We start from the raw sequence: 13,368 nt of genomic DNA, 5'->3' as shown, positions 1-13,368 counted from the left end.
TACAGCGACACAGCTGCATCGGTATAGCTGTGCTGCTGTTAGCTTGCTAATGTAGACATAGCCTTAAATTCCTAATATGCGTAGAATGAAAAGCAATTGGAAAGGCGTTTTTGTTTCGTGTATTGGATGGACTGAGGCTTGGATGTATTGTCTACATTAGGGATTTTTGCACCAGTGTGGTTCATCTGCTGTTTCCTTGTGCTGATAGAGAGAACCAGACTTCTTTAAAATGAAGTAGCTGTACCACTGCTCCCACCAGAATACACTGAGGGGTGGTATGGAAGTGGAGGCTATGGAAATGTTGTAAGTTGTACTGTGCTTCCTTAGCTTACCACAGAGGTGAGCAAACTTTTTGGCCCTAGGGCCACATCTGGGAATAGAAATTGTATGGCGGGCCATGATGCTCACAAAATTGGGGTTGGGGTGCGGGAGGGGGTGAGAGCTCTGGTTGGGGGTGCTGGTTCTGGGGTAGGGGCCAGAAATGAGGAGTTCAGGGTGTGGGAGGGGGCTCTGGGCCGGGGAGTGGGGTGCAGGGGGGGGGAAGGGCTCTGTGGTGGGGCTGGGGATGAGGTGTTTGGGGTGTAGGAGGGTGCTCTGGGCTGGGATTGAGGGGTTTGGAAGCCTGGAGGGGGCTGGGGCATGGGGAGAGGCTCAGGGGTGCAGGATTTGGGCAGCGCTTACCTCGAGCAGCTCCCAGAAGCAGCGGCATGTCCCTTCTCCGTCTCCTACATGGAGGCACGGCCAGGTGGCGCTGCACACTGCCCCTCCGCAAGCACCGCCCCTGCAGCTCCCATTGACTGCAGTTCCCAGCCAATGGGAGCTGTAGCAGTGGCGCTTTGGGTGGGAGCAGCATGCGGAACGGAAGCCCCTGGCTTCCCCTATTCATAGGAGCCGGAGGTGGGGCCATGCAGCTGCTTCCAGGAGCCGTGTGGTGCAGCCCCTGACCCTACTCCCTGGCTGAAGCACCGGAGTGGGGCAAGACCCAGACCTCCCTCCCCAGTGGGAGCTGGCGGGCTGGATCTGGCCTGCGGACTGTAGTTTGCTCTCCCCTGGCTTAACAGGTGGAAAGAAATGGAAAAGAAAGAAATTGAACATTTGTTCTTCTATCTGAAAGTTACTCCTATTACAATGCCCTCAGACTTTGTGGATTAATATTTGCTGTGCTGAAATGCTAATCAGTAGAACTGACTGGAGCACAACAGTTCTGTTTTGTGGTAGCTTTTGAGGTTCAAAAATTTGTTCTCATTCTGCTGTGGAATGAAAACAGAACTTTTAAAAGATTTTTGAGAAAAACAGATTTGTCAGAAGACAGGCGGAAGGTGTGTTAGTGTTGCTCTGTGGGCTGGTGGTTAGGGTTCTGGTTTGGGATGTGGGAGACCTATGCTCAAATCTTTGCTCTGCCTGCTTTATAGGGAAGTTTTTCATCCAAAGTCACTCCAAGTTGAGCAGAGCAGGGATTTGAAACCAGGGTCTTTCATATCCCAGGCCTGTCCCCGAACAATTCAGCTAAATCAGTGATTCTCAAACTTTTGTACTGGTGACCCCTTTCATATTGCAAATCTCTGAGTGCGACCCCTCCCCTATAAATTAAAAACACTTTTTAAAATATATTTAACATCACTATAAATGCTGGATGCAAAGCGGGGTTTGGAGTGGAGGCAGACAGTCTTGGTTTCAAGACATCAAGAGATGGACAATCTACCACTTTCTTTGTTAGTTTAACCTTTGCAGCATCCTTACTGAACCATTCCCAGTGGTTGTGGCCAGCTCCAGAAGAAGCAGAGTTAAGCTACATTCCAGGGCTGGTGTTGTACCTTAACTTTGTATTTTCTACCTTTCAGAAGTTTAAGTTTAGCCACTCTTCTCGTTCTGGAAGGGCACGAGAAACCAGTAGGAGACCTTATCTCTGTGTTAATGAAGTCTCTGGGCATTTAATATAATTAAAGGAGAAATGATCTTGTCACAAAAGAGAGATTTAATATTACAGTTGTAGCTTCTTGCACCAAAAGAAAATATTAACCTATTTGCCTGGGCATAAAGCTTCATGAGTTAATGCCTAACCTTGGGTTTTGACTTTGATACTTCTTCCCAGAAACATGCACACTGTTTTCCTTACTCTCCTGCCTGTTAATTTGAGTAGAAGGACCTTCTAGCTTTGAATATGGCTATCAGGGTTCCAAACAAAACAACATCTTATTGTCGCTTTTGACAAAGGAGATGCTTTTTGGGGATGCCTTGAATCAAGACCTTAAGAAGAAAGACTGTTTACAGGAAGCACTGCTTTTCCTGCTTACAATCAGGATCAGCAGAGCTTCCATATCTGTTCTTGCCTCAAGAGACTCTTTAGACCTGACCTTGGAAGCTTTGATGCATGATATTAGGCAGTAGCTCTCCCAGTCCTCAAACTGGCCATGGAAAAATTTTGATGCCAGAAAGCCAATCCTCCCACAAAGGGCAGGGTTGGCTTTCCCCTTCCCGTCACCCCCATATCTGAGGTGCAATACCATAATGTATGTACTGAGTTTTAGCTATCTTCCCTCAAGACATAGCTTCTGAGCATGGTAAGGAACTAATATGGAGGAAGTGGGTAGCAATTGGGCGCTTCCAGGACTTGAAAGCAGTGAGCCCAATGCCAGTTCATAGAATATCAAGGTTGGAAGGGACCTCAGGAGGTCATCTAGTCCAACCCCCTGCTCAAAGCAGGACCAATCCCCAGACAGATTTTTACCCCAGTTCCCTAAATGGCCCCCTCAAGGATTGAGCTCACAACCCTGGGTTTAGCAGGTCAATGCTCAATCCATTCAGGCAAGATTCTCTGGAGTCTATTCACTTCTGCTTGCAGTGCTCAGGAAATGTCAGCATTTTTCTCATCAGATCTGATCTCTTCAACCTTCAAATATTTCAAGGCTCAAATAACCTTTTCTGTTATTGTGGTAGACCCAAGCACTTAACTTCATTTGAAGGATGCTTATTGGATATTCTAACTGTGTGGCTCACCAGAAGTTTCTCTCATTCACCTCGGGTTAAATACATCAGCAATACATCATTTCATTTGGCTTCACCTTGGCTCCCAGGGTTTTCTTAATAGTAGCTGCTGTCGTGCTGCACCACAGATTTTCATGCTGTCATCTGCACTGCTTATGAGAGAAGGTGCCATCCTTGCAAGAAGCAACTAGAATAGTTGAAGATCTGGTGAATCTCCTTCCCTACCTCAGATTTGTACTCAACTTTGAAAAGAGTGAACTGATCACAGCAAAGACTGATCTTTCTGTGAACTGTTTTACATATCACGAGGTGGCTTTTCCATTGGATGAAGAATTCTTAAGCTTATTTAAACTATTCATATATGGTTGACTGTCACCAAATGACGCACATCCTTCTGTTTAGTTCAATAACCTCATTCGTTGTTTGTTCCGGACTCTTGCTTTTATTCTCAGTTAACTCAAAAAGATGAAGGAATTGCCAGTAAATTTTAATTAACAATATTTTGGCCAAGGCCAAGCATAAATTTCAGCCCCAGATGATGATTTTTGAGAAAGCTAAAAGGAACTGAAGCCAGGGATTTAGAATGGAAGTGCCACCTCAGCCTTAGCTAGAGTATCTCTATTGTGATGCTGTAATTTCTTTCATCTTGGGAAACTTGTAATGGTTACAATACATCATCTACTTACAACCCTTCCATAAAGAATATTGTCTTAGTGGAAGGGAATTTGGTGAAGAAACAGACTTCAGGTTCAGGATTCTTAAAGGAGAATATGTATAAACAGTAAGGAAAATGACTTTTTAAATAATAAATATAACATTAGTGCCCTTTCAGTAATTATCTACAAAATGCAGGAGATAGTTGCATATACATAATGTAAGAGATAACTATTTCAATACTTTTCAGTGTTGTGTTGATTTCCTCCCTCTCACCCTTTCCCCACCTCATTTTTTTTTTTAACAGGATGAAGGAAATGTGAAAGAAATTCCTATTACCCACCATGTGAAAGAAGGGTGTGAGAAAGCAGATCCCGCACAGTTTGAATTACTTAAGGTTCTTGGTCAGGGTTCATTTGGAAAGGTAAGATACAAACTTCCTTTTTATTCCAATCCTCTACTTCTAATAGCTACTTAGTCCTGCTTGTTAACATTAATGAACTTCTCCATTAAAGTTGGTTTTATAGCTTCTGAATCCTCCTGACTGCTGTCAAAACTACATCTTTTTTTCTGTAGAATTTACAGTGTCACTGGATACTGATGGATTTTTGAGGCCTTTGTACATTACAACTCTGCCTATGAAGCAGGACATGAATTTCTCCCTTTGATCACCATATTGTTTATCCTTCAGTCCTCATGCAGGCAAAACTCCCATTAAAGTCAAGGGTAATTTTCCTATAAGTAACAGGACTGCAGGTTTGGATGCAGAATAATACAAAAACATTCTTAATCTTGATGAAACAGGTTACTGACAGCAGTTTGAGACTGAGTTAGAGAAAGCCGACATAGTTTTTAGAGGTCTAATAAGCCATAAACACACACCTGTGAAAATTGGCTTGTTTTTGAGGAAGTTATTCCCTGTCTTACAAGTTTTTGTGTGGAGGTGACAGTATTAGAAAACTTAAACCTTGTGCCCAGTAGCCCCCTATTAACCTGAACTTGTTTGTCCTTTAGACATTCTTTACCCTTTTTGTTGCTATAACTAAGTCTAACTAAGACCGGTGTTTTCCCTCCATTCTTCCTGTTATCCATGCTGAGATCACTTGTCAGTTTCTTGCAGAAGAGATGTACAGTGGGGTTCATTTACTTATCCATGTCACATAAGGAGGATAAAACTCTTGTGGAAGGGTATATAGTATCTCTTGATATTTGTGGTAAGTTTCCTTTATCCTCTTCCACAGTTACTGTCTCTAAATGTGGAGTACATTATTTTCTCACAAGTGAGAGATGGGAAAGGTCTTTTATCTACTCAATCTCCCTGCTAATGTAGGATTATTCCCTGTTGTGCACTTACTAGTGCTTTGTCCAGTCTAGCTTTAATTGACCTGTGCATTGAGACTTTCCTTGGGAGACTATTTCACAGCCTAATAGATCTGTCAAGAAGCTTCCTACGAAGTTCAACATAAATGATCCCTTCTTACTTTTATTCCATAACTCCTAATTATACCTGTTGTATGATTGTAAAAACCCCTGTTATATATGTTTGACCTGCCATATGTAGCCCCTGAATTGTTGTTTAGCCAACTGTTTTCTCTTATGTCCATCTCTCCTGTCTTTTAAATGTTTTTTATTCAATGTATGTTATACCCATCTGTCTGTGTGGGGCTTAGAGGAAGGTAATGACATTAAACAGTAGGTTGAAAAAGCAGGTTTTGATTAGAGTTTAGAAAGAACTAGTAATAGAATACAGCATGGACCAGAGAAACATGTTTCAGCCTTAAATGGGGATGCTATGGGGGGTTGTCATGTTGACTTTAGTCCTTTGCTGGGACATGTCCTTAACATACTTGTTAGGTATTACATTACTATACATGAGCTGTCGTCTGGTTGGATGTTGTGTGGTCTTAACTTTTTACTATATGCAGTATTTAAATCAGGAGTGTGGTCAAAGTTCTAAACTGACTCTGTTAGAACAATACCATGAAACATTTCACTGCTGAAAAGATTTTTGTTGCAGATGCGCCTTGACCAAAAATGTGAATTTGTCCACATTGCAATATCTGAGCATCTGCATTCCAAGCACTTGAGTTTGGATTCATTTGGCCGGCAGGGTTTGTTTGGGGCCGCGCCTGCCTCCTGAGTGTCCTTGTGCCTTCCATCTGAGATTATAAAGGATGGGGTGACTTAGTTCCTTGTCCCTACTGTGGATATGAGTTGGAACTAGCAGTGAGTTCCTCCCTCACTTTAATCTATCCATTGCATTGTAAATAGAGAGGATTTGTTGAGCTATTTTTTTACTTGTTTCCTTTCTTACTATAAGAATCAGCCCTTTTCTTTGCCTGTGAGACTTCCTGGTAATGGGATCCCGTCATTATGATAATGCACATCTCCAGGCTTTAAAAATTACTCTTTCTGATGGATGTATGAGGTGCTTATTGTGACATGGTGAGGGGTATATACAAGACAGAGATGCCATTTGTAAATCATTCTCAGGGAACTCAAAAGTGTCTTGCTTGGAATTGTTTCATCTGGATAGGTCATTGTGCTCCTTTTCAGATACTGAAGCGGCTGGGGGGGAAAATCTTGACTATTCCTCCTCAAAGTGCTCCCACTGGCACTTAGGCTTACATATCTGAGACAAGCACTTGTAAAGAATCATCCTCCACAGCTGCTAAAACCTCAGAGGTTAGGGGGAAGAAGGAGGACTGAATCTCTAAGGGGAAGAGGTCTAGACCTCCATCACTGGGTCCTTAAGAAACTAGAAATACCCTTGAATTACATTTGAGAAGAGTAGTTCAAGGCCCAAGAAGGGACCCTGTGGTGCCCACTCAGGCATCAGTCACAGAACACCAGGACCAACTTCTTCACTGAGTCAGAAATTACCAGGTACCAACCCCTTGCACTGAAGCCCCCGTTATTGATATCTCTGGTACCAGCACCTTACATTTGCCTACCTGTAGCACTAATGTACTTGGTACTGAAACCTGTGTGATATCAAGGGATCTTGTGGCTAAGGTGAAGATTATGACTTTTACTAAAAAGATCCATGACAGACAGGTCACAAGCAATAAAGACCTGTCCCTGACTTTTACTAAAAATATCCATGACAAAATGGGAAGCCACTGGGCAGCTGTGGGGTTGGATGGAGCTCCACGGTGCCCATCCACAGTGGCTCAGAGCTGCGGGACTCCCCTGAGGTCAGAGGTGGCGGGGCTACTCCTGCTGCCTGCATAGTCTGGGGATGGCTGGGGTACCCCTGGGGGCTGAAGACACAGAGGTCTTTGAAAGTCATGGAATCCATGACTTTGTGACCTCCGTGACAAAATCGTAGCCTTACTTTATTGCCTCTTTGGTACTGGGCACTATTTTTGGTAATGAAGTATGGTCTGACGCCCCAAGCTTAGTACCGAGCACAGCCTGTGTGTGGTCCCAGCTACTCAAGCTCCAAGCCCCCAAGAGGAGTACTGGTTCTCTTCCTCAGGCTCAGATAATAGCGATGAGGAGTCTCCAGTACATTCTCTGTAGTCTAGGTATTGAAACCCTTACATCTCAGAGTGGGAGTCTAGGACTTATTTTTTTATTATCCCATTGATACTATCCCTTGGTTTCCACCCCATGGACTCCTTCTCCCTATACTTACTAGAACCTATGGCCTTATTGAGCACTATGGAGATTATAAGACAGAAGACCAGCTTCTGCACCCCAGTCCAGTCTAGAGCTAGCCCTGGTCTACACTGGGGGGGAATCTATCTAAATTACGCAACTTCAGCTACGTGAATAATTTAGCTGAAATTGACGCACTTAGATTGACTTACCATGGTGTCTGCTGCTCCTCCGTCGACTCTGTCTGCACCTCTCACAGTGGTGGAGTACAGGAGTTGATGGGAGAGCGCTTGGAGATCGATTTATCGCATCAAGACTAGATGCGATAAATCGACCCCCGCTGAATCGATCGCTGCCCGCCAATCTGGCGGGTAGTGTAGACGTACCCCTAGATCCCCTTCCCCACCATCAGCTCCATTGTCAGCTCATGCTGCAGTGTTGTTGACTATGTGGGATGATCAGGGCTCTGATGAAGACTTTCAGGTGGAGGACCGTTCCATCCCAGCACCTGTTTTGTTGCCACCTTTTGATGAGGGGTGGTACCTGAGATATCTACCTTACAGCCAGTTGACTTCAAAATGTTCCGGGATTTGCTATGCAGAATGACAGGTACATTTGAGATTCTGGTGGAAGTTGTCCAGGGGAAGTTGCACGAGCTCTTAGACCTCCTACACACCTCCATGCCTGGATGTCTTGCAGTGTTCATCAGTGAGGGACAACGGAAGCCACCCAAGTTACTCTGACAGACATCTACTTCTCTAGCTCTTGGTAGACTGCTGCTACCAAGTGTCTTCCTAAGCCTTTGAGCAACTTTATACGCAGTAAGTTGAAGTAATCAAGTCCTAAGGTGACAAATGCACATACAACTGCTGCTAGGCCTGTGAGAGAAAGGAATGTGGATATATTGGCCCTCAGAAATTGATACAAGGCTTTTCTGATCACTGTCCATAGACCTACAGAGTGATGAGGCATCTGATAGGATTCAGTACTAATTGTTGCTTTAACCACCAAGGTTATACTTGGAGTTCTGGGAAATTCTTTTTATTTTATTTTATTTTTTTTTGTTATTTGGTTGTATCCATTTTCCCCTCACCTGGGGGTCTGGTTCTGCCCTCAGGGGTATGTGGGAAGCCGGTGGGGGGGGGTGGCGGCACAGTGGGGTCCTGCCCTTGAAGGCCCTGTCTGGGGGTCATAATGTGGGGGGTGCTCCAGTCCTCTGTGTCAGGTTGCAATAGCTGGAGCAGGGAGCTGGGCCCACCCCTGTGGGACAGGAGACTCGGGGGCGCTGCTGTGGGGTGAGTTTTTCATTTTAATTGTTTTGATATTGTGTTTTACATTTCGTGAAGAACCCCAGGCTCTAGTTGTTCTCCTTCAGTGATGGCTGGATGAGGTCACTTTTTCAAAATGCAGAATTGAATTCTTATCCAAATAGAGCTTCAAGACCGTAAAACTTTATACCTGATTTAATTGAAAAATAAAGATATAGAACTGCTTTTAAAATATTATTTTTGAAGTTAAACTTACTTCTGTTGCATTCACATTAAAAATGTGAAACTAAGAGTTTAAACTTTTTTCAGGTGTCCTCGTGTTAGTTATAAGCACTGCATGAGAAACTTGGCAATGCAGAACACTATTCAGAGTATACCTCATTTGACTTGGGAAAATTAAAATGGACTAGTTTCACTGGCAAATAACCATGCAGTCATTACATTGGTTGCATTGTTAGTTCAGTGTTATGCCTATGATATGAAGTTTCTTTAGTCTCAAATTCCTGGCAGTTTTTAATCATATTTTGTACTCTGATGCATACATGATCAAGGATGTGCCCAGTGATGATTTAAGGATGACGTTTCAGTGGGTGAATGAACAGTTAGTTTAGTGATGGGACCTGTTGTAGGGTGGGAAGTGAAGCAGTAAGAGGCATGAATTGGGGGTGAGAAGCTCTTATTCTACATCTGTCAATTTCCATGTTAAAATTACAGGGAAGTGTTGTTGGCCTCTGCAGCCAAAATCTGTGAGAACTTCTAAATCTTGTCTTGTTGGAAACAGCCAAACCACCATGAAATCGTAGATTAAAGCATTGAATAAAGCAGTCTTTAAATAAAATAAAGTAACGTATCATTTTTCATTCTCTTTCCCTGTCCATGTTGTGATGCCTTTCTTTCCTTAAGTGGTCTTTAGGTTTCATTGTTTCACTCAGATTAATGTTCTTTAATGTTTAGTACTACTTATATATCCATATTTTTATCTATCCACTCAGTTTTCTTCTGATTAGGTCTTTCCTTTGTTTTGTGGTTCATTGTTTTCTGTCCCCCACTCTCTTCATCCTCGCCATCTCCATTTTCTTTCTTTCTATTTTCCTTCTTCTATTTCTTCCCCTTCTTTGTGGTATTGTCATTCTGGCTATCAGCCATCACCTGTATGTGTGAGTACTGTCTCTCTCATGCCTCCCAAAACTGTCTCCTTCACTCTTTCTGGCAGTGGCTATAAGGAGGTAGGGAGCTGGAAGAACCAGCACGGGGAGACAGGCCTAATCTCTGCTGTTACAGCACATACTGCATGTACTCCTTCCAAGCATTCTGTGCCACCCTTCAGGTGGGGGCCCTTTGCCATGGTAGGGTGAAGAATGGAAAATGAAATGGGTGGTTGAGGGGCAAGTGAGAGGAGGAGGACCTATTTCTCAGATGGCTTTGTGAAATCAAAAGACTCTAGTTCTCCTGAATCTTTGCAATCTTCCATTTACATAATGAATAAATTATTTGATGTGCATTTGCTCATCCCTACTTAGATACATGAAAGCTTTGGATGAACAGCTAAGCTATTAAAGCACCACAATAATATGGATAGGAATCAGAATGCATATACATTGTTGGCTTTGTGAAGAAAACTTGAATGGAGCATCCAGAGCAGTTAACAGAGACTGTTGGACTCTGCAGTTAGGTCAACTTGGAGGCTTAAAGGGTTTAGTGGGTGGAGGGGCAAAGAAAGGCAGTGGTTGGATGTATGTAGCTGATTAGAGCAAGGGATTTGATTTTTGTAGATGCTGGACATTCTGATATGTAAACAGTTTTCATTGTCTAGCCAGGTGAGTCTCCAGCTTCTGGAGATTTAATTCGTTATTTGCAGATACTTTTCTAAGACTGAAGTGGGAGGACGACTACCATGTTGCACTTCCCTTTTATTTGTTTTTTCTTTCTTTTTTTATTTAAGTATAGGGTCTTTTTTAATTTTAACCACCATGATTTTGTTGGCAATTATGTAGCTGTATTGCCTACTTTAGTCTAATAGCAAAAAACTATCAAAATACTGCAGTAGTGTTCTCTGACTTTCAAAAACAGCAAGGGCTAGTGTGGAAGTCATTTTTTTTAAAGAAAAAGATTGTTTTGGGACTAAAATGCAGTCATTTCATATGAATTTTTTTAAAAAACTCCTTGTGCTGTTCAGAGGCAGACACTTATATTTACTGGTAAACAACTATAGCCGGAGGAAAGAATAACAAACCTCTCATTAGGCATATGTAGATCTATAGCAAGAGCAGGGGCGGCTCTAGAAATCAGGCTGCCCCAAGCAGCGCGGTGCGCTGCGCCGCCCTTCCCCGGTCCTGCGGCGGGTCCCCTCTTCCCGCGACTCCGGTTAAGCTCCCGCAGGCATGACTGCGGCGGGTGCCGTGGTCCCGCGGCTCCGGTTGACCTGCCGCAGGCATGCCTGCGGGAGCTCAACCGGAGCCGCGGGAAGAGGGGACCCGCCGCAGTCATGCCTGCGGGAGGTCCAGCCGAGCCGCGGGATGAGCGCCCCCTCCGCAGTCATGCCTGCGGCAGGTCCACTCGTCCCGGGGCTCCGGTGGACCTCCCGCAGGCATGACTGCGGCAGGTCCGGCAGCCCAGCCTCCCGCCCTCCCCGGCGGCAGGGGACGCCCCCTACATTTTGCCGCCCTAGGCACCAGCTTGTTTTGCTGGTGCCTAGAGCCGCCCCTGAGCAATCTTTTTTCACATCTTTTTTCACATCTTTTTTCAACCCATGAAATATGTTTTGTTTTGTTTTATGCTTTTTATTGTACTGTATTTATCTGAAGTGATTTGAAACAAAGAATATTAAGTAAAAACATCCTAATTGAATATTTGGTGGTGTCATATTTCTAATGATAAATTGGGTTTGGTGTTTTCTTTTACTACAAAACCTACTTTATCTTGTCCCATTCCGTGCGGAAATTGAAATATCAGATTTCTGGGACAGTAAATGAACACTACAAAATTGGAAATTCATACATTAAATGTTAAAGTAGCTAGCCACATTTTAGGATTAACTATTTAATTCCTTTGCAAACAATTTTTTTCTTCAAATCTGGTTTAAAGTCCATGTACCAATTCGGTTCTGGAGTTAAAAAACCAAAAACCCTTGAATAGAATCATAGACTATGAGGGTTGGAAGGGACCTCAGGAGGTCATCTAGTCCATCCCCCTGCTCAAAGCAGAACTAATCCCCAGACAGATTTTTGCCCCTGATCCCTAAATGGCCCCCTCAAGGATTGAGCTCACAACCCTGGGTTTAGCAGGCCAGTGCTCAAACCACTGAGCTATCCCTCCCCCTTTAATTAAAAAAACAAAACAAAAAAACTGATCCCGTTCTCTGTCTGTCTGTCTTTCTTTCTAAGACAAACATATCCCTTCACCAATCAGTTCGCCCTTTGCCAAACCATCACATGCACAGTAATAAACCTGTGCCAGTGGTAGAGTCAGGAGAAAAGTGTAATACTTCACTTTAGACCTTCTGAAAGCTTGCTGTTAGTGAATAATTGGCAAAAATATTAACGTTCTGAAAACTTTCTGCTTTAAATAAATGTGTGGTAAGGTGTTACACTGTTGCTAACATTAAAATATTTGTAAATATCTGCCTTCTATCTGATGTACTATCTGTAGCTCACCAATTCCTTTTTTATTAGCAACTAATACATTGTCACAATCTTAGTTCAGATTTTTTTCATCCACTGAGGTTTGACATGCTGTCCTTGATACTTTTGGCTTTTCAAAGAGTACCGGTAATTTAAGAATGAAAACAGGGCACTATGTCAGTCACTGGGCAAAAATTAAAAAGGTAACAATCCTTCATCCGGATAGGTTTATGTTTAGAACATCTCTGACCGACTGACTAAATCAAAAGAAATTCAGTCAATAGAAAGGGATGAAGAAGGCCTGATCTTGGAATGGAAAAGATTTTATTTATTAGATTAGTTATACTTTTAGTTAACCACGTCTAATTAAAACCATAAACAGTGGTAAATTTTTTTGCTTTTGGTGTTAAAAATCTGGGCAGAATATAAGAATGAAAAGACTTTTGAATCTCAGATTTTTTTAAGCATATTCTTAAAGGGGAAGGGATAGCTCAGTGGCTTGAGCATTGGCCTGCTAAACCCAGGGTTGTGAGTTCAATCCTTGAGGGGGCCACTTAGGGATCTGGGGCAAAAATCAGTACTTGGTCCTGCTATTGAAGGGAGGGGGCTGGACTAGATGACCTTTCAGGGTCCCTTCCAGTTCTATGAGATAGGTATATCTCCATATATATTTATTTAAACTTATGACTGGGCTTTAATGTTGTGATAATATAGTAAAAGTTTGCTCATTGAAACATATTAGAAAAGGTAATTCAGTAGTTATGCTAGGAGAGCTCGTAGTCATTATATGTTTGGATAATGAAAATGCACATAATCCATAGCACGTGGTTTTTCTAATCACATTTGTTACTCTGCAAGATCATACTCTCCAAATCTAAGCACACTGAGGGGCAAAATGGTAGTAAAACTTCTGGACTTCTGGACTTCTTCCGCTCCCTCCCACCCTCCAAGGTGGCAGGGCTTTGATCTTACATGGTGTATTTCCCCACTCCCTTCTTCTCACACTCTAAATTCAGAGACCTCTATGTATTTGAGGTTATATAGCATTTGTAGGGAAGGAGACAGAGCTAGGGACACCCATTTCACATGCTGCCCTTTCCTAACACACTAGTGTAAAATATGCTGGTTCTTGGCATGTAAGTTAATATTCATTCTGTAAGTATTAATTTAAGCAGATCTCTGTAGAAAAACTGACAAGTGCCTAGAGCACAGGTCTAGCTACTTCAGGAACCTTGGGG

At 43.0% G+C, this 13,368-nt stretch overlaps 1 protein-coding gene across 4 annotated transcripts in view; it reads left to right on the top strand.

Annotated features, from left to right (window-relative positions):
• Positions 1–13,368, top strand: part of RPS6KA6 (ribosomal protein S6 kinase A6) — an 81,585-nt gene that overhangs the window by 19,493 nt on the left and 48,724 nt on the right. For 3 of the 4 annotated variants that reach the window (XM_045030418.1, XM_045030415.1, XM_045030416.1), the window contains exon 3: positions 3,947–4,063. In XM_045030418.1, the coding sequence (XP_044886353.1) occupies positions 3,947–4,063 (117 nt within the window). Of the gene's footprint in view, positions 1–3,946; positions 4,064–6,348; positions 6,526–7,941; positions 8,064–13,368 lie in introns of those variants that run through there. The other variant, XM_045030419.1, reaches the window with a different exon arrangement.

The sequence above is a fragment of the Mauremys mutica genome, chromosome 9 (assembly GCF_020497125.1).
Source record: "Mauremys mutica isolate MM-2020 ecotype Southern chromosome 9, ASM2049712v1, whole genome shotgun sequence".
In the NCBI taxonomy this organism is placed as follows: domain Eukaryota; kingdom Metazoa; phylum Chordata; order Testudines; family Geoemydidae; genus Mauremys; species Mauremys mutica.
Note: the sequence above shows the minus strand (reverse complement) of the source record. Positions and strands in the feature narration are given on the sequence as shown.